This window comes from Archocentrus centrarchus, chromosome 3, assembly GCF_007364275.1.
Source record: "Archocentrus centrarchus isolate MPI-CPG fArcCen1 chromosome 3, fArcCen1, whole genome shotgun sequence".
NCBI classification, from domain to species: Eukaryota; Metazoa; Chordata; class Actinopteri; order Cichliformes; family Cichlidae; genus Archocentrus; species Archocentrus centrarchus.
The window spans coordinates 30,712,858-30,733,859 of NC_044348.1; the positions used below are offsets into that span (position 1 = coordinate 30,712,858).

A 21,002-nucleotide genomic window follows, 5' to 3' on the forward strand; every position below is an offset into this window, starting at 1 on the left:
GCCAGGTGTCCCTAATAAACTGGCACCTCTGTTTACTGTACGCTGTAAACTGCGACTCCCGTCGTTCTTTGCGTCGCTGTGTCAACATGGCGCCTGTCTGCCGGACAAAAGGCGAATCTGTCTGACGGCGGATTGAAGCCCAATTAGAAGCAGAGGAGACATTTTGGGAAAACTGTCAGTGTCTGTGCGTCCCTGCGCCCCGAGGCAATAGATTTATGGTAAAACAAACACCCGCGGAGGCTCTTATACTGGAATAATAAGGTAAGTTAAGTCCTGCAGCTCCAACTACTGCTGTCTTCAAACGGTCCTGCCAGGAGCCCGATGCATTTCCTTTTTTCTGTCTGATAACTGCAAACTCCTTAAAAAATCCCCAATGCCGCCGCGGCGGTGTTTTCCCGCGGCGGTTAAGTTTCACACCACCTAAACTGATATTAACGGTGTTGACTGAAAAATAAAGACTCGGGCTCTTATTCGGCAGCTGTGTAGTTCTCCAAGAGTCCCTTAATAAAAAATAATGTCAACTTTTCCAGTTGCTGTACAACGCTTCCTAATGCGGCGCACGGTGTATGCCAGCAGAGCGTCGTAATTAAGCTGAATAATGAAAGTCATAATAAATGCCTTATTATAGGGTGCTTACTAGGAGTTAGTTTATAAGATATATGCCGAATTGACGTGTTGTTTCCCATTATTTGTAAAACGTCTAAACGCACCTTCTACCGGACAGTCCCTGTTTCCTCGAAGCAGGGAAAAATTAAAATCCAATTTTTTTTAAACGCGATTCGGCGTCGAAGTTGATCTAAAGACGGACCTCTGCATCGGATTTACCTTATTAAGACGGGGGGAACTGTTACAGTGTAACCTCTGGCTACAACAGTCGACTGGTCTTTTTGTTTTTTTCTTGCAGGTTTCGAGTCCAGTTGAAAAGTTTCCTACTGTAATTTAAGGACTTTGTGCATGTGCACAGCTGGCACATGCCTGCGACCAGTTCATGCCACGTCTGGATAGGACTATAAGTAGGTCACTGGGTTCAGGAATGGTGATAGTTTATCTTTACGTCTTTCGCGTTTCTTTCTTCAAGTAGAGCAAATAGAGTAACAGCCCGGATTTGCACGGTGTGTAGTTTTTTTCAGGGAGACAGTTGTTGAATTGGTTGACTGATTATAATGTAAAAATATCTGGAGAGTAAAACTTTGATGTCCTCAAGATCCTGGTGTCCTACAGTGTCAGCATAAATCAAGAGGGAAGAGCTCCAAAATTTTGTTTACAGAAATAGCAGATGGAATAAGAGTCTGGATTTATTCTCCGAATCTAACTTTGGGAAGAACAAGCATTCGCTTTTAATTGGAGATCCTGCAACTCGAAGGATGCTGAGGGTCCAAAATGGTCCCAAACCGTTCCTCCAGATGCTGAAGGTCACTAAAGGTGGCACTGGCAGTCTTGGAGCACACCTTGACAGATTTCTCCAGCTTGTGCCTAAAGTGGCACAATAAGGGAGGAATAAAACATTTTCATTATTGTCATGTTTACAGTAAAATGTATCCACTTCCTTAAAAAGAGGAACCGTTGACTTGACTTTTTACATATAGCACAAATCAATCATATTAGGCACTGTTCTTGACTGCACCTCAAAAGGAAGCGTGTATATGTGTGTGTTCATGCACTCTAAACAGTGCTTAGCAGGCATGACACAGGAAATAAAGCAGTGCCAAACACTATTCAGTTATTATTAAATCTGCATACATATCCTGTCAGTCTTATGCTGGTTTGGCGGCAAAGCTGCATGCATCCATTTAAAAACTAAACAGAGGGTTATTATTTTTCTGGCATTTTGGCATCATATGAAGGGCGTTTCTCAGATTTTGTTTAAATGGGGCGGCACAAGAAAAGAACAAGGCAGGAGGGGCCCACAGGAAATCAGAATATTTGATGATAAAATTAAATGCACTGCAGGAACTCAGTGAGCATGATTTTTAAAGTTTCACAAGAACATGAACATTGCAAAACTTTTCAGTACAAAACAAAGTGGTGAAAAAATGTTTCGACCTTTTACTTAAATACAACTCAGAATCCTACTTAAGTAGCCTAATGGTACTAAAGGTTTACCATCAAAATATACCTCCAGACTCATAGACATTATATTATCTCATCATACTTATTGATTCATTGATGTGTTGATCACTTTAATGCTGCAGCTGGAGATGCTTTTAAATACTTTATATACTACTAAGTAACTTTATCCATAATATTGCGGTAGATTTCTATTTTTAAAGCTTCAAAATAATAAGTGCAGCTTTGAAATAAATGGTATGGAATACAAAATGTAGTGAAGGGGAGCATAACAAATAGAAACAGAAATACTTAAAGTACAAATACATTAAAATGCACTTCAGTGAAGTTCTAGAGTACATTTACTGGATGCCTGTGCTGCATCCTTGTTATAATAATGATTAAAACTATTAAAGGTTAAATTTGGACTACTTTAACACGGTACCTTGTCTGTGCCTTGCCTGTGTTGTTGTTTTACCAAAATCAGCGTGGCTGCCAGACAGTGTTAACACTTTTTTAATGACAAACCTCAGCTGGCTGGATGAAAACCTGATCTGGAAGCTGCAGTTTCAAATATAACAAATAAATGTTGGTTTCCTGTCTTAATATGGTTCACTGCTATTGTTCCTTACTGAAAGGAAAGCTTGGTTTTTGGTGGCATTCACTCATGTCTGCTGGGCATTGGTAATCGACCCTAGTCTGACTACTTTCTCATTCGCCTCCTGATCACATGTAGTCATTGTATGTTTAAAATTGTGTCTCTGAAAAACGTGTTTAGTAGAGACTGATTTTGCTGTTGCTCCGTACAACAAGTAAGAAATAAAATATCCAAGCTTTCCTGTGTTAACTAAAACTGATGGTTTTTGTGACGTTCTTTGCTTTCTAACCTCTTAACATCCTCCGGGTCACCAGTGAGCAGATTAGTGTTAGACTCACCATTCAAATCAAGACTCTGACCTTCTGTTCTAATTAAAACTACTAAACTAAAGGGGTAGCTGTAACATTTTTTAGTTTCTGAAACTATGCTTGTTTGTTATGTAACTAAAATGCAACCCCATCCCTGCTCCTACCCCTGAGCAGCTCACCGGTGACCTGCTGGATGTTAAGAGAGGTTCAGTTTCAGACTTTAAAGTCCGACTGTGATCAGTCCCGCCAGTCTGAACACACAGTACGTTTTCTTTTAAAATGCCTTGATTGGAGCTTTCTTTGTTTAAAACTTAAATAAATGTAAAAGTCTAAATTCAAAGTATGTTTGTGCGTAAAGTAAGTTTGTTAATCTTAGTTTACAAACTGGGGTTGAATCTACAGATTATGAGAATTCAGATGTGTTTGATTAGAAGCTTGTTTACCCCTTTCTTTTCTTTTAAAGTCATTTTTGTTAGCACATCTTCCTCCTGCTGGACCATAAAACCCAATCTGGTTTCATGCAGATTAGCGAAATTACCGTTTTCACACGTGAACCCTGGACTTTATCCGAAACTGCACACAGTGCTAGACAGTTGCTTCAGATGCGCTGTCCTGGCTCAGGTGAGGGTGCTGCCTGGGAGGAGCGTGCAGGAGGGTGTCCACTCGCTCTCTCTGAATTCTCTGGATGATTACTCTTTTTAATTTCTCATATGGGGTCAATGGAACATCACAAGGACTTTGTACTGGGGAGCTGGCAAGTTAAAGACTTTTTTAATGCTCGATTTGATTGAGTCGGACATTTGCGTTCTCAGCTACAGCGCTGCTGGGTAACGAGCAGAAAAAGTTCAGGGCTGCAGTGCATGTGTGAAAGTCAGTTCCCCTCAAAGTAATGTGTGTAAAACATCTTATATTAATATGTACAGTGATCAACTAATTTACCAGGGCTATTTGGATATTTCTTCCTTGCATGCTTCAGGTTTGTCAGAGGATACCTGGTTTAAAGACTCATTGTAAAGAATACAGATGCTGTGTAATGTTTGCATCTGTGCTAAAACTGAAAACCTTTTTTTAGTTTTAATTATATGTTTAATTAAGTAAAGCAAAAAAACTGCAGATAAAGCTTCATAAATGCTACACCGAAACAATAGAAAATGGTGCATATTTGATTTTTAATATGCAGTAAAATATTGCACAGGTGATTGTGATCAGTGATCATCAAATTAAACGAAGTATATAAATAGTTTTTCGAATCGTTTTGCAGTAATGTTTTCTTTATTGATCTTGTGTATCAGTCCAACTTCATTCGGCATGAGTCATCCTCTGCAGCAGGGAGGGAAAGTATGAAGCTTTGCTGCCTGAAATGTAAATTTTTCTTGGCATTCTTCCCAAGATGCACACACACACACACACACACACACACACACACACACACACACACACACACACACACACACACACACTTACACATACGTACACACACTCGCCCGCAACCTCCCTCCCTCTTATATCTGTACGTGTTGATATGCCTGCTGACTTTGATTTTCTGCTGTGGCCTGTTTTTCTTCTCTGCGCCAGAAAGAAAAGCACTGAGACAGATGTTTTATCTCTTATTTCTCTGTTTATCTTCCTCTCTTGCTCTCCCGCTTTTTCCCCCTCGGTTCAGCCTTGTGACTGTTATGACAGTTTTTTTTTTTTTTCCAGATGAAAAATTTGCTTTGCAGTTATTGATAAGAATTCACTTTAATATGCTAGAGCTGCACTGAGAGGAGAATGCATTCGATTTAAAATCGTACAACAGTACACAACAAACTGGGTGAATAACATATTTGTGTAACTTTAAATGATTACACGTGTTGAAAAGTCATTAACTATAATAAAATCCTTATTAAATTTGTAGGAATGCACTTCATATCTGGACAGCAGCTGCTGAGTAGTGATGTCTTGGTGTGTGTGTGTGTGTGTGTGTGTGTGTGCGTGTGTGTGTGTTGTAAATCTGCAGGCAGGAAGCTACCAGATGTGACTGTACTAGCATTTTTTTCTGTGATTGTTTCAGTGATGTGAAGCTCATTGTGCAGAGGAAGGTCTCCAATGAGCTAAAAACTAGGGATTTTTATTTTGCATTATAGTACGGCAGTATTTATGGAAAGCATTTTTCCAATAATCATTTCAAGTGTGCACATTCTATAAATGCAGCTAAAATGTAAGTAATGTTGTCAGTACAACGTTCATTCACAAGGTTAATATTAATGTGCAGGGGACATTAATTACCTTCAGCTAGGGGTGGATGATGTAGCCTCAGAATTTTATATTTCTCATTATACATATAAAAAAATTCTGAACAATGTTTTATCAGTGCTTGCAGCTTGCAGGCAGCAGCATTTATAAGTGTAAGTAAATGAGGGGCATTTTCCATCCCTCTTTTCCAATGAGCTGCTGTCACTGATGACTAGTCCAAAGTAACTGCTTAACACTTAGTTTACAATAACTAAACTAGCTTAACCTTGTAAGTTGCACAGTATTGTTACATAATAACCCGCTGATTAAAGTCCTGCTTTTCCACATCTGTAATTTCCATCCACCATTTGCTCTTTCTGTCGTATGCAGTGCAGCTTGTGATGCTTGGTTGAATAATTTTTTTACATTTGGGTCGCACGTTGTGAGCTGCTAGCATCCTCTCCTTCCTAGCCTGGTTGGACCTGATGCTGTGTTTTTGCCTCGAGTGGTGAAACATGTTTGTGGTTTGCATCTTTAGTGGGAACAGTTTTCTTGCATATTTTGCAAAGCACCGGTGCTTTATCAGAAGGTTGAAGTAGCTTCCTTTGTAGGCGCTAAATTGTCATCGGAGTCTGATGTGTGGCTCTCTCAGACATGTCAGGCTGGTTTTGTTGCAAACACTCTGGAACGTAAACGCACGGTGTTGCCATAGCAATCATATTGCAATATGACATTTTTATATCACGTAAAAATGAATGCTGGTATCATTGTGGACAGTATGATATGGCACATCCCTGCTCCACAGTGGGTTTTAGTCTCCATTGATTAAACCTTTTTTGTTTATTTCCACCTTTTGCGGGAACACTTTTCTTGCATATTTTACAAAATATTGTGCTTTGTCGGAGGCTGTTGAGGTAGCTCCCTAACTCGTTGCTGTTTCACTGTCAGACATGCCCAGGCTTGTGTCCTTGTTAAGCTCACAAGCGAATGTAAATGCATGGCATTGCTATTGTACAGATATCGTGATATGACACTTTTATTTATCCATCCATTTTCTTCAATTTGTGTGTGTGTGTGGGGGGGGGGGGGGGTATTTGATATTCTGAAGAAATGGATTTTATCTGACTTACACATAAAATGGATTTTTTCTTTTACAAGTCGGATTAAATTCCATGGGCCATTTGAATCTGACTTAGGCGATTTTTACTGTATCAGATAGGTTGGGGTCTAATATCAAATTTTGCTGCAATGGCTTTCTGCTTCACCCCGGATTTGCTTCAGCAAATTTTATGATCTCATATTTTTGCTCATAAGGGCGAGTTTGTAGCTTATGCTTGAGTCCTGTGCTTGCCATGATTGTCTCCAGTGAAATGAACTGATTTGCCCAGTGCAGCCAATTCAGACATCACGTGACTGCATAGACACTCAAGCAATCTCCAGGTGTCGTTTGTGTATGTAGTTGTACATGAACAAGCCCATGCATGGAGTTTGCCTAGATAGTAGATATTGGAATTGGGCGTGGCGGCAGCTGAGGAGGACTTTAGCGCTAAACTCATCCTCCTTCACATTTAATTGAAAATGCATTACAATGGGACCAGATTTTTCATCCGAGGCAGGCGAAAATCCGACTTGTATGATCCAATTTAGGTGATGATTTTATTGAAATTAACGTTAGAAAAAATTGGGACCTGCAGAAGCCATCTGACTAGAGTGAAAATCCGATTTGTGCATCTTCGACTTAGGTGATGTCTACTGTAATGGTCATTAATTGTCTGTAAACATGTTTATTAAAATCTTCTGCCTGTAACAGTCATAAAATAATCTCCTGCAGGATGTTCCAGCAGTGTGAGGAGCCTCGCTTCACCATTGAGCAGATTGACCTCCTCCAGAGACTACGGAGGACGGGCATCACCCAGGCGGAGGTCCTCCACGCGCTGGACACCCTGGACCACCTGGACCGGCAACATGGGCACAAGTTGACCCATAAACCTTCTTACATGCCACCCTCGTCTTCCAACACGGTCGCCGCCTCTTCTTCCATGACTTCGACCGCCACTCAGACAAGTTTTCCCAACAACCGACTCTCATTGTCCCCTAACAACAACTTTGACACCACCTCCCCACCTCTGCCGGTTCCAGTAGCGTCACCTAATACCATGACAGCAGTGGTGCCAAACGGTTTAGTTTCCGTTACCAATGGGAAGCTTTCACCGCCCCGGTTTCCTCTTGGTGTGGTTACGGCCAGTGTTGCCACACCAGGGTATGCGTTTGAAGCCAGCGAAGAAGACATAGATGTTGATGACAAAGTGGAGGACTTGATGAGGTAAAACCATCTGGTATAAGGCCAGGTAAAAGCAGGCCACAGTAGCTCAGATCAGATTAGGTATTCTGGGAAGTATTTTGGGTGGTTGTTTTTCAGGGTGTGCTTTCAGACAGCAGTAGTGGGAAACAGCTTTTTTTAAAATTGCTTTTTGAATTTTTTTAAGTGTTGGCCACAAGGGACAGCAATGGCTCCATTTCCCATTCAAAGACTCACAATGGTGCTACTTCTGGTTTATTGAAAGAGATTTCTAACACATTGTTTTGGTTGAATGAAAGGCTTCAAGACTGAGGTGTATCAGTTACATCTAGTGAACTTATCTATTTCTAATAAAGCACAGCAGACAAGTGCTTTGCCAAGTGTTTCAGTCCGGTCCTCCACACAGTTAATGACAATAGACCAGCTTTCCCTTTCTTCAATAAAATAAATGAAGAGGATACTTTATACTAATGAGTATAGACATTTCTAACGGATGTTGTTTCACTGTAGGCAAACTGGAACTCAAATGGCTGCAGTCCTGTACAGGTGAACTTATAACAGCAGCTGTTATATTTACTGTTTTTACAAACTACTATTGAAATTACATAACTGTTATCTTAAACAATAGATAAATCACAGAGTGCTTGTTTACTTGCTACTGCTTGCTCTGTTTTCACCAATACCCAGATCGTAAGTGATCTCAGAGTGGTGACTGTGGACCAGCGGCACCTTGTCTAGCATGCTAGTCTCCTGTCAGTCTCCTGCCAAAGACCAGGGGTTTACCTACAATGTGCATGCACAAACAACCAAAACAGGTTGCTGGTCTCACAGCTTGACAAGCTCCAGCCTTTTTTAACGGGGTGCAGACATGCACGTGCAAATGAAATCGACAGGTGTTACTGATTTCAGTGTCTCGTAGTCAAGTAGAGTGTAGCAAGATAGCGGTAATTTAAAAGGATGAATGCAAAGAGGGGAGAAGCTTTATGACAGAACACTTTTGCTACAGATTAATTAATGCCTGTTTTTTAGTTTCACTGGTCAAGCACTGCCTGCCTTGCTTGCTGTGAGAATCAATTATGTTAGCCTTAAGAAGAAATTTTAGACAATGTTAGCCTAAAGAAGATGACAATAACCATTTGTCAGCTTTAAATAAGATAACATTAGCTGCTATTTAGCCTAAAGATAAAGTTAGCTGCTGCATTAGCCTAGATAAGATAACATCAGCCACTATGTTAGCCACTATCTTACACTAAAGAAGATGACATTAGCTGCTGTGTTAACTGCTAGATTAGCCTAAATAAGATAGCATTAGCTGTTATGTTAGCCTAAAGATGACCGTGTTAACTTAAAGATAACATTAGCTGCTAAATTAGCCTAAATAAGGTCACATAGCCAATATGTTAGCTAAAAAAAGATAGCACATATCAGCTTTAAAGATAACTGGAAACCTTTCTAAAATTTGCTGATCAAATAAACATTTTGTTTTAAACATTTTGACAATAAACTAAAAATGTAATGTAAAGTTAAACACCAACTTCTGCAGTCAAGCCTACGACGTAGCTTACACAAGTGGTTTACACTGTTGCTAGCATTTATACCTGTGCGTACTACATTGGCTGTGATGTTTAGTTACATCTCTAGGGAGGTGCATGTTGGGTTATATTGGGATTTTTGGTTATATCGTACCCACGTATAGCTTGTCCCTGATCACCTAATAGAAATGTCTCCATACTCAGCTGGGAGTGTATTTACTTTTCTCGTGTCACTGCACTTGAGCTTGCCACCACCACTGTTGGAGTTCAACTGTTGTCCTGCAGAGACCTCAGGTTGCATGTATTTGTTGTGGTCCAGCATCTCCTACATTAAACAGTGAAGCATAGGTTTTTGTTCATGTATGTAACACATCACTATTAAATAAACTGGAAATGGTAACAAAGTAGGAACTTACATGTGCGATAGTTTGATAGTGTGCCCTGGTAAAGAGTGATTGAACTCATGGAAAAGTGACTCTTGCTAACCAACTTCATTTAGAGCTGTAAAATTATAACAGTATTTTCTTTAGTTTACTGCAAACACAATAATAATTAGTCATTCATAAGGGTGGATGTTGCTTTTAAAGACGCATACAATCAGCAGAGGGTATGTGTTACCACAGAGAGCCCTGATGGTTGACAAGCCTGCCTGTAGCTCACTCTGAATATGAATATGATGTGATGATTACTGCCAAACATACACTCACACATACAAAACGAACACAAGTACACACATGCAGTCTAGTGCCTCTCATCTGTAGTCTGCAGCCAGACGGCAGCAATCAGCGGTATTGATTTGAAGATGTGTGAAAATGAAATCAAAGGAGAAGGAGAGCAAGGAATATTACAGCAGCATGTGTTCAGGTACAACAGCCTGTAACATATATGTGAGCTGCAGACAGTTACATCTGGTATAAGTATAGTGACTGTTGTGTTGTTGTGTGCGTTAATTAATGGCAAACTTGTAATGTTGAATATTTAAATATGTGTTGTAATTTGTTCTTCTCCCTGCTCGAAGGAGGGACAGTGCTGTGATCAAAGAGGAGATTAAATCCTTCCTGGCGAACAGACGTATATCCCAGGCTGTGGTTGCTCAGGTAACAGGTGAGTATATACTCATTTGTCCAATAAGACACAAGCAGAAAGAGCTGGCATGCGAGCAATCATCAGACCCCCCCCCCCAGATCTGACTCTGGTCCTCTTCCTCCAGGGATCAGTCAGAGCCGGATCTCCCACTGGCTCCTACAGCAGGGATCGGACCTCAGTGAGCAGAAGAAGCGAGCCTTCTTCCGCTGGTACCAGCTGGAGAAGACCAACCCTGGTAATGCCTCCCTTCTCTGCCAGCTCCACATCTCTCACATAACTTCTGACTTTTCCACCTGTGGAAAAAAAATACTGTAAAATAAAACAGTAGGGGAGAGTTTATTAATAAATAGTGTGCTGCTTTGAATCCATGACTCACTCTGCTGTCTGGTTTCAACATGAACTGAAAGATATTTTTTTAGCTGTAATCAAAGATGTTTAGAGTCTAAACACTAACATTGAATATTTAAAATTACAAAACAACATGCAACCAATAGATCCCGGATAAAAAGGATCACAGTAAAACAAAACAATAGACAAGTACAGTTAATTGAGAGACAGCTCAAGTAAAATTGGCACAGACAGAAGATAAGTAATTTAATTGAAGAATTATTAAGGAATTCATTTTTAAGGGTGCATTGTATTGAGTTCCAGGTGGTCTAAGCACAGAAAATAAGCTCAGCAGACTTGAGGGTCTTGCAGTGACAGATAGTATCACTGCAAATGTTGTAATGAAATATTCTTTTGAAAGACAATAAACCATAGCTTTTTTTTTTAAACATTTTTGGGGATTTTTGAGAAGGCTATAGTTATGGAAATAAAGTGTGGAATAAACAATGACTACATTGTGTTAAACATGAGATCAGCATATTGGAATGTACAGTATGAAAAAAACAGCACAGTCTAATTCTAGTTTACTGTGTCCTCCCCAGAGGAAAAACAAACTAATATGTTACTTCTTCCAGAAATCATCACTCTGATCTGGTTTACTTACTGATTTACTTATTTATTAAGAATTTAGTTCGCCTGGGCCCTATTTCAGAAAGCAGGTTTAACAAATTCTGAGCCTATCAATAAACTCTGAGTTGATTAACTGAGATCGACAGCTCTGAGCGCCCCGTTCCAGAAAGGCTGATCAGAGCAAGTTCAAACAACTCTGGGTATGAGTTAAGCATTTGTTTATCTTACAAAAACCCGACGAGAGAACGGAGGCATTTTAATTAGCTTGGGCCACTCTGTCACCATATCTGAGCATAAAAGTTTGATATAAAATATACATTTTTGATACTGTCGGTTGAATTTTCATTAGATCAAGCTGGAATCCTAATTGTACATTTGATTTTTAAATCAAATTATTCAGCTGTAACCTGGCAGGGACAAAGCGTAGGTGAAACATTAGAGACTGTTTACTTATGGACTTGTGATATTAGTTACCCGGAGAGCAACAGGGTCAAGGGTGGATCCACCCTCAAAAGTAAGCGTTTTATTAAATAAAGAAGTAAAAATGAGTTTTACTCAGCTTTAATGTTCCTCAGTGTAAGCATTTAGAATGTCAGCCTTCACTGATAGATACCGGTGCTCTTACAACCACAGCAGAGATGTTTTACTGAGTTACAATTAGTATTAAGAGTTAAATGATAGTAACTGTTTAAAGTTTAAAATAGCAAAAATATGAATACAGTTTTGGAAGTTATTTTAAGTGTGATTAGTGGTAAAATTGTCAGCTGACCGTATGGATTAGCTTATCTAGTCCTGTCCCCATTGCATTTTACAAGTTCATAATTAAACTGGATTATAATATTAACCAAACATATCTATGCACATGCATACACTGACACAAGAATGCATGGCTACACACACACCTACCCACGCCAAAGTACCCAAAGATACAATCTACCCAATCCTCTATAGATCATTTTAATGTACATGAATCTACAATTCAATAATAACAAAACATATCTCATTTGTATTTATACACATTATTTATATGCTCCTTATATTTTTTCTTGAATTGTGCAATATTTGTACTTAGCTTAATTTCATCATCTAAACCATTCCACAAACGCACTCCACAAACTGATACACACATACTTTTAAGATTGGAGCGAACACATGGTTGAACAAAATTATATTTCCCTCTCAGATCAAACCTTTCTTCTCTATTTTTAAAGAAATTTTGAATATTCTTTGGAAGCATACTGTTTTTTGCTTTAAACATCACCTGAGCAGTTTTAAATTTTACTAAATCCATAAATTTCATAAGTTTTGATTTAAAGAATAGTGGATTTGTATGTTCCCGATACCAAATATTATATATCATTCTCAGTGCTCTTTTTTTGCATAATACATATTTTTTGTAGAGAGCTCTTATATGTGTTACCCCAAACTTCAACACAATACTCTAAATATGGTAATAACATTGTACAGTAAAGAGTGTGCAAAGTTTTAATATTCAAGATATGCCTAATATCCCTATAATTTTTGCCATCTTATTACACACATTTGTTATGGGGTTTCCAACATAACTTATGATCCAAAATTACTCCTAGAAACTTATGTTGAAAAACTTGTTCAATCCTTACATTATTAATTTCTAACTTTACCATTTTATTAATTTCTTTATTTCCAAACAACATAAATTTTGTCTTAGTTAAATTTAAAGATAATTTATTTCTGTCAAACCAATATTTAAGTTTATCAATTTCTTTGCCAACATCATCCAAAACCTGTTTCAAATCATCCCCAGAACAAAAAATAGTTGTATCATCAGCAAATATAACAAAATTTGGAAATTTTGTATTGTGGTTAGTGGTTAAATTGTTAGCTAACCTAATGAACTAGTTGAAATTATAACCTAAAAGTACAAATGAAACAGTTCACTCTAATAACTAACAAAGTAAGAACTAGAAGAGCTGTCATACTCCATCATAAACTACTAGGTCACAAATATTAGAACAGATAAAAGCATATATATAGTTGGGATTTATTTTATTCAGTTTATGTACAATACTATCATCCTCTAAAATAACTAAATGGAAAAAAAGGAAAACAAAGCATTTGCAGAGATATAAATTGTATATGTGTATGTCATTTTTGTGTAGGGTTTGTAGTTCACTTTGTAATATTTTAATTGAAAATAGAAAAGATGATGAATTACCAATTAGTATATACCCGAGTACCAGATTTCATCAGGAAAGATGAAAAATTCTCTATGAATTTTAAAATTGCCAGTAATGACACAGAAATTTTTCTTTTTAATTTTTGAAAATTATTGTTTACCTTGAGCTTTGACATTGAAATTGAAATCATATGTTCTTGTGGCCCCTAAGGAATATTTCCACAAAGTTTAATTCATTTTGGTTCAAAACAGGTGAAAACATAATCTCCCTCCACCCATCGGTGGACGAGGTAATAATGGATAAACCTCTAAAGTAGCTGGTTAAAGTGTGAATAAATATTGGAATGGTTAGCAGTTAAATTGTTATCTAGGTCTACAGATGAACTGTTAAAAAATCTAGATGAAATAATGTAGTAACATTTTAAACCTTTAACAGTGGCAATCGCCGCTGATCCCCCTGTTACCTGCCCTTACTGCTGGTTAACGCTGAGGCTATCACCGCTGAGACGTCTGATCAAACGCACTTTGAATTACCGTAATTACGTGACCGTGTGTCCTATTAAAAAAAACATTCAAACTGTTCCTGAAAGCTGAGAAATTGCACTTCACACCCAACATAGGGTTATTACATAATTGTTTCCGGAAGTCTGTGAATGGTGGCACTTTTGAAGTTAACGGGCCCGTGGTAAATAAAGGGGTAAATTATTGGATAACAGTACAAACAAAAATGTTGGTTCAACAGCAGATAATGTTAAATGGAGTGGTAGCTAAAAGTAGTAAGACAATACTTGTAGTTGGGTGAAATAATAGGCAGCTTAGATCCAACTTAAAAGCAGTTTAAATGAACATATTTGGGTGTTTCAGATGAAAAGTTTGGAAACACAAATAAACATCAAGAAAAATAGTTCACCATTTGTCCCATGACTTGATGATTATGATGTTGGTAATCCAAAGGAAAAGCACAGAACATAGTAAATGTTGTTATTAATGTTGTGTTTGATGCTCCAGGTGCTACTCTGGCAATGCGAGCCACCCCCATAGCACTGGAGGAGGTGATGGACTGGAACCAGGCCCCGCCCACGTTTGGTTCGGCTCCCGGTGGCTTCCGTCTGCGGCGAGGGAGCAGATTTACCTGGAGGAAGGAGTGTCTGACTGTCATGGAGAGGTGAGGAGGACGGGTACTGAGGTAGAATTTGAAAAGAAGTGAAAGTAACAAAGCGCAATGTGTATCTGCAGCTACTTCAATGATAACCAGTATCCTGATGAAGCCAAGAGAGAGGAGATCGCCACCGCCTGCAATGCTGTCATTCAGAAACCAGGTAGAGTATTATTGGCTAATGGCTATGAATTATTTATTAGCGAATGGGTTCTTTTTATGGGTAAACTTAGTATAAATATGTGATTTGATGTTAACTACTTCCTTGGCTTTAAGTGTATTTATAAAATAAATACAAAGAAATCAAGCTTAATTATATTACAAGTTATCCACTAGACTGATTCCGTCTTCCTGTTAAAAGGAAGTTCGTCCTCTCCACTGTCATTAAATGCTTATTCATATGTGATCATTGGGGTTCCATACAATTAAAAAAACACCCGGCGGGCTGTTGTTGTGATCTGGTGCTAAATAAATAAATCCAAATTAAGTTAAAAAAAAGAAAGTAATATGACTTTTTGTTGACTTAAAAGATATGCAGTACTTGAATATGCTTTCAAAAACAAACGCAGTCAGAGATTAAGGAGTCCGGATGTCTGATTTTTGTGTGTGTGTGTGTGTGCGCGCGTGTGTACACGTGCATGTGTGTTACAGGAAAGAAGCTGTCTGATTTGGAGAGGGTAACATCCCTGAAGGTCTACAACTGGTTTGCCAACCGCCGCAAAGACATCAAGAGGCGTGCTAATATTGGTAATGTCTATGTCTGTGTGTGCGTGTGTGTGTGTGTGTGTGTGTGTGAGTGAGAGACAGAAAAATGTTAGATGTTGCTAAAGTTTTATCTACAGTATGTTTTGATGTAATTAAAGGACTCAGCAACCAGCTGGGACTCGCTTGTACTCTATGTTAATATTTAAGAGCATTATATGCAAGTGGCACACACAAGAGCTTGTGTTGCTCTTTAACACAAATCCTGATTGTGTTTAATTTTTTTCCTCCTCTCTGTCACCGAGCTCATGCTGGTCATCACAAACCAGAGTGTTAGATTTCTCACACACCTGAAGAAGAAACAGGATGTTGTTTTATTTCCCAGAAGAGCAGCTTCTGAATTGCGTCACTGTTTCTTGCATCTCGAGTGCGTTGCTGTGTAGAGTCGATATGCTATGATGACGTTTGTGTTTTTGAAGAAGCAGCCATCTTGGAGAGTCATGGAATTGAGGTTCAAAGTCCAGGAGGTCAGTCCAACAGTGATGATGTGGATGGCAATGACTTTCCTGACCAGGTAAACATCTTGGTGTCTGAACAAGTCAAAACTGTCTTGCACAGTTATGTTGCACTGCTGTATGTTTTATATATTATAAAACTGAGGGGACAGACTATCGTTACAATGATAACTGACACAATGTTGGCTATTACGGTTGAAAGCATATATTAGTTATACATCTTTGCTTTGTAAATCTGGTGATGATTATTTGTAACTTTATCAAATTATTTATCTGGCCATTTTCAAATAAATTTATCAGATCAGCCCCGAGACTTTGGATGAATGAACCTACTGTATCTGTTCACGACAGCGTTCTCAGAACATGTAACAGCTTGGATTTCATCCATGTTACAGGCACACTAGCTTTAGTCACTACTTGTCAGAATAAAGAAAGCTCTGGGTTGGATTTTATCCTGAAAACTGAAACATTTGTCCCAATCCTTCATGTAGAAATCACTCCACAGGCTGTTAGGGAGAACAGAGAGGTGGGGATCTTTACAGTTGGTCCAGACAAAGGCCATAAAGTGTCTGATACATGAAGAAATAGCACAACACAAATTTAACTCATGTTCACTTTCCCCTCATGTATTTGTATAGCTCCAATATGATGATTTGTTAAGTAGTGACTCTGATAAGTCATCTCAGTGTGGGAATTTTTTTCCTGTATGTTGAATAAAAATTAATCATTGAAATCACAGCAGTATATAGTGATATTGATAACTTGCCCCTCCCCTGTATAACCTGTTTGCTGGTTTCTCACAGGCTTGTGAGGTGTCCTTATTTGATAAGAGAGCTTCAGCAAGGCAGTTCAGTTTCAGTCGAGCTGACCTATCCTCTCCAACACAGGTACAGCTGGACTTCATCTACAGCCCCCCCCCCATATGCAATTATCTGAAAATCCACATGGCGCTACAGATCCACTGACCCTCCTCTTTTCTTATCTCCTCACTCAGGTTCCCACGCTGCTTCCCAGCTGGTTTTCTGCCCTGGGTAGAGGGGGCGTGTCTGGACAGAGGGGCACATCTCTGATTGGTCGCGCCCTAATATCAGGCACAGTTCCTCAGGCAGAAGGCTCCAGACTAACAGGCGTTTCGTGGTCCCCTCCTTCCCCCTCTCTCCAGGATGAACCCACGGTTCACAGCGCCTTGTCCGAGGCCCAGGATCCAATCAGTTTGGAGAACGTGGCGGTGAGTGACAGCAGCCCAGTGGTAACCAATCAGGTGGATGGTGCAGGGTGCAGCATGGGGAATGACATCAAGACGGAGACTCTGGAGGACGACTGAGGGGAGTGGCGGATATCGGAGCTTTCAGAGTGCTAAACAGGTGTCATTATATGCAAGCAGATTTTATAGGAATGTAATAAGTGGAAAAAAAAAATGACCAAAAGTCGTGTAAAGTCCAACCCTGAGATACCTCCCAACCCTACCTCCAACCACCAACCTGCTCTGCTACGCTCGTATAGGCATTATTAGTGTATTATAATTATAATATTAACAATAAGCTTTTGTTTGTTAGTGTTCCCCAGCAAGCTATGGAAAATTTAAAATGTACCTAAAAACAAATCGAGCAAAGAAAGTGAAGTAGGGCGCACATATAAGGGAACACGCCATAGCAGTCTTTCTTCGCTGACTTGTTTATTTCTCGGGATTTTAAGTCTTCCATAGCAGGCTGACAAACAGGACTTTCATGCATTGTGCAGATTTTCTTGGAAAACTGCTTTTTCACAGCAGGACAACACTGTATTAGACATGGGATTCAAATCGTTTCAGGGTCTTGCACTGTGATCACAACACAACTGAACAGCCTCAAAAGATAAATGCATTCATTTTAGTTTATATTAACTGATAGTTTTAAAGTGTTGCAGCACATTTCTTCACAGTTCTTTATATTTGAAATTCCTGCTGTTTCTCCAGCAGAATAATCTCCGGGCCGCGGCGCGTAGGTAACGTTTCTCTGAGCCCAAAATGACTGAAAAATGTAAAAAACTGAAAGAAAAAAAAACAAACAGTATGAGCCTTCCCTGCCTGATAAAATAAGCTCAATGTATGGAAGCAACGAAAGGCCATAAAATCTAATTTCATGAACAACCCAACACCCAACCCAACACCATTACTGTCATTACCGAATCCTTCAGAATTTATTGTATTTAAGGATTTTGCTTGTATTCCTGTGATTAATTTGAAATATTATTTTGGTCTTCTTTAGTTTTTTTGCTTTTTTCCCCTCTACTGCCGCAAGTTTATATTGAAAATTCAACGGCCTAAATTTGGACTAAAATGCGATTTTATTTGAAATTACCCATTATAAATATTTAAATACTGTGAATTTAACGGCATTTAAACTAATTAGGGCTTCAGTTTCCATGGAGATTATAATCCTGAATGGCTGTACTTTGCTTCCAGATCAATAACAAGTGTTTTTTATTTTTTTACTTTAAGCCAAAACTGTTGACAGAGTTCTATAAAAACTAGAAACCTGGGCATCCATGTGACCTGGTCATGTTTATTCATTTGTACCCAGTTACCTGCTGGGTTATATAATTAATAATCAACACATATCAGTCAGCTGAGAGGAATTCAATAGTGTCATAAAGCTGTTTAAATACTAAAGATTCAAGTGTAAAGTGAATACATGCAGATGGGTGACAAATTAAAGGAAACTGAACCTTTGACCTCTACAGTGTTGCGGTCCAGTGGCTCTGTTGTGCGTTTTGTTGGCACGGTTTGGGCCTTTTTGTTAGCAAACATTTCTACCTTAATGAGAGCGTTCTCTCTTCCAGGCTGGCAGCTCATTGTGTCTGCAGGCAGTAAAAATTTAACAAAGCAGATCCTGTCTTTGGATTTTTTTAATTGATTGTGTTTTGAGATGCATTTTTTTTGTTTTTTTTGATGAACCCTCTCATTGATAGTGTTTGGTGTTGATGGCACTGGTTATAGGTCATTGCTGGAAGGTGGTGCTTTATTAGGGGGCAGGTCATCCATTAATTGGAAGGTCAGTGGTTCAATCCCAGCTCCTTCTGTCTGCATGTTGAAGTGTCCTTGGGCAAGACAGTGAATCCCAAGTTAGAGCCTGAGCAATATAAGCTTTTTAAGACAGGTATTGATATGATATTTGGCAATTTAAAAAAAAAATCTGATATTCGGATATATCGGCCAATATTTTTTTCTTTCACACACATGAAACACAATCAGATTTCCCTAATATTTTCCAAGCGTAGGTATTTATTTACTCGTTTACACTCTGCCCAACTCTGCTTGGATCAGCTGATGATGCCTGTTGGCAACAGGGAAGATGCATAGTGCCCTCTGTTGGAGAAACTCTGGAACAGCAACACTCATAATGTGTTTCTGCCGTCTCTTACTGTTATAATTGCAGATACAATAGATTGGTAGATAGCTAATATTGGCTGGTAATGTTAATGCCCCCAGATGTAGGTGTGCACAATAGAACACTTAAAGGCCCAGAGTATAGAAGCACTATATGAGCACCAGTCAATTTAACATTTATCACTTTGGCAGTGTTTGGTTGTGAGCAGATGAACAGCTCAAAAATGAGCCAAGAAAACAATTTTTCATTTTTTTAGGCTTTTGAGACTAGAAAGAAAACTCTCGTAAGCTGTGAAGAGTCTGCAAAGGTTTGTGCTGCACCGTGGAAGCTGCCGTTAGTTAGATCTGCCCGCATCTCTGCCCATGCACCCACCGCTGAGCTCTCCTTCTGTGATGGTGCATGGGTACTGTGAAATCAGGTCACGCCGCACGAGGTCATTGACTGGTTTAATGAGGATGAAAGTGATGCGAATCATACTGTGTGCTTTTGCCTTCATAGTCACCAGAATTTAACCCACTTGAGCACCTGTGGGAGAGTGTGGGCTGGCATGTTAGACAGCACTCTGAAAATACCAAGTAGAGTTTTAGAAATTTGGAGAATGACTGAATCTGCAGCACATGGAGGACCAACACCTCCACAAGACACTCGGTGTTTGTTTTTCCTTTAATTTCTTACCCATCTTTTTATTATGTGTGTGTGCATAGACACACAGACTATACTTATATACAGTATATGTACCCAAATCCATTTCTATATACAGTATATAGACATATTAGCTTCAAATGAGAGAAACTTATCAGTATGAGTCTATCATGTTGGTGAAAGATGAGTGAAACATTAGCCAAAGTATTAAGTTTAAAATTTTTTGTGTATTTTCTGAGTGTATGAATGAAACTGTGTGTGAGGTATGCTAATCAAAGACGCATCAGATGTGTCAAACAATTTCAAGCAAAATGCATCGTTTTTAATTTTCTTTTTCAGGCGTATCCGTGTCTGTGCTCGATATGCCATGTGTTCGAAACACACACTGTCACTTTTAAGTTTTTATTTTCATTTTGAATGACACTTAATTTGTTCATGGTGCTTTGAGTCCTTGTTGAAATATTTCATTGATCACTAAGAGTGACTGACAGACCAGAGAAAAAAAAATGTTCTCGTTAGTTAAATTCTCTTGAAATGAGCGTGAGAAGAAGTCTTCTTTAACTAAAAAACTACTAAATATCTGACTGAGGTGAAATCGAGAATATGTAAGGTGAGTGCAGCCGTTGTAGAAGTCCAAAAATACGTTTCTTTTTGTGCGTGTGCTTGTCAAACAATCACTGAGTCACATTTTTAACTTTATGTCGTAAATATTTTAAAGTTTAAATACACAACATCACAAATGAAAAATACTAAGTGTTGAATTACACAGAAACCCTGACATTTACTAAACCTTTAGGTTTTAAATGTATTTTTTAAAAACTGGGAGCATGGATGTATGTTGTTGGCCATAATTTAACTGTCTCAGTCAGATCCACTTATTGGTTCAAACCACCCAAGATGTGATTTCAAAGAAGTCCAGATGTGACTTAATTGATCAGTGGGTGATGTCACATCTGGACTACATCTTTGCTGAAGTGTTTGTTGTTTATATTACTGAAGCTCCAGAACCCCAAAATGATTTCTGGAGCAGTGAGTGCAAAGTGAGTAAGGGCTTTGGGGCCTCCACCCTGCTGGGATGGAAGGATCCAGTGTTGAGGCTGAGTTTGTGGGCCAGAAAACCAAAACAGTGAGAAGTGACTGCAGTCAGCACTGTGAGCTACTCCTTTCACATCACACAGACATTCATCCACCTTACATCCACAAAATAAATTAAAAACTGAGTGCAGCATTCAGCTCTGATGATTGAACATGATCCTGTAGGCGATAACTGCTGACCCCATCAAACACTATCAGACATGAACAGTCTTAGGCTACGTTCACAGGGCAGCCTGAAGTGACCCAAAAACGATTTTGTTGGCCTTATGCGACCTGTATCTGATCTTTTCATGACTGAACACCACAGATCCGATTTTTTTCAAATG

At 38.9% G+C, this 21,002-nt stretch overlaps 1 protein-coding gene across 3 annotated transcripts; it reads left to right on the forward strand.

The window, feature by feature from the left end:
* Positions 1–77: 77 nt before the first annotated feature.
* Positions 78–20,774, forward strand: LOC115778294 (homeobox-containing protein 1-like). Of its 3 annotated transcripts, none has more exons than XM_030726357.1 (10): positions 78–261; positions 6,998–7,489; positions 10,016–10,101; positions 10,208–10,318; positions 14,207–14,363; positions 14,435–14,517; positions 15,006–15,101; positions 15,536–15,630; positions 16,375–16,458; positions 16,566–20,774. In XM_030726357.1, the coding sequence occupies exons 2-10, from the start codon at positions 6,999–7,001 to the stop codon at positions 16,893–16,895; spliced, it is 1,533 nt and encodes a 510-aa protein (XP_030582217.1). In that variant the 5' UTR covers positions 78–261; position 6,998; the 3' UTR covers positions 16,896–20,774. The 3 variants fall into 3 exon arrangements, with proteins under 3 accessions (XP_030582217.1, XP_030582218.1, XP_030582219.1); XM_030726358.1 differs by having other exon boundaries at positions 15,539–15,630; XM_030726359.1 differs by having other exon boundaries at positions 15,542–15,630.
* Positions 20,775–21,002: the final 228 nt, after the last annotated feature.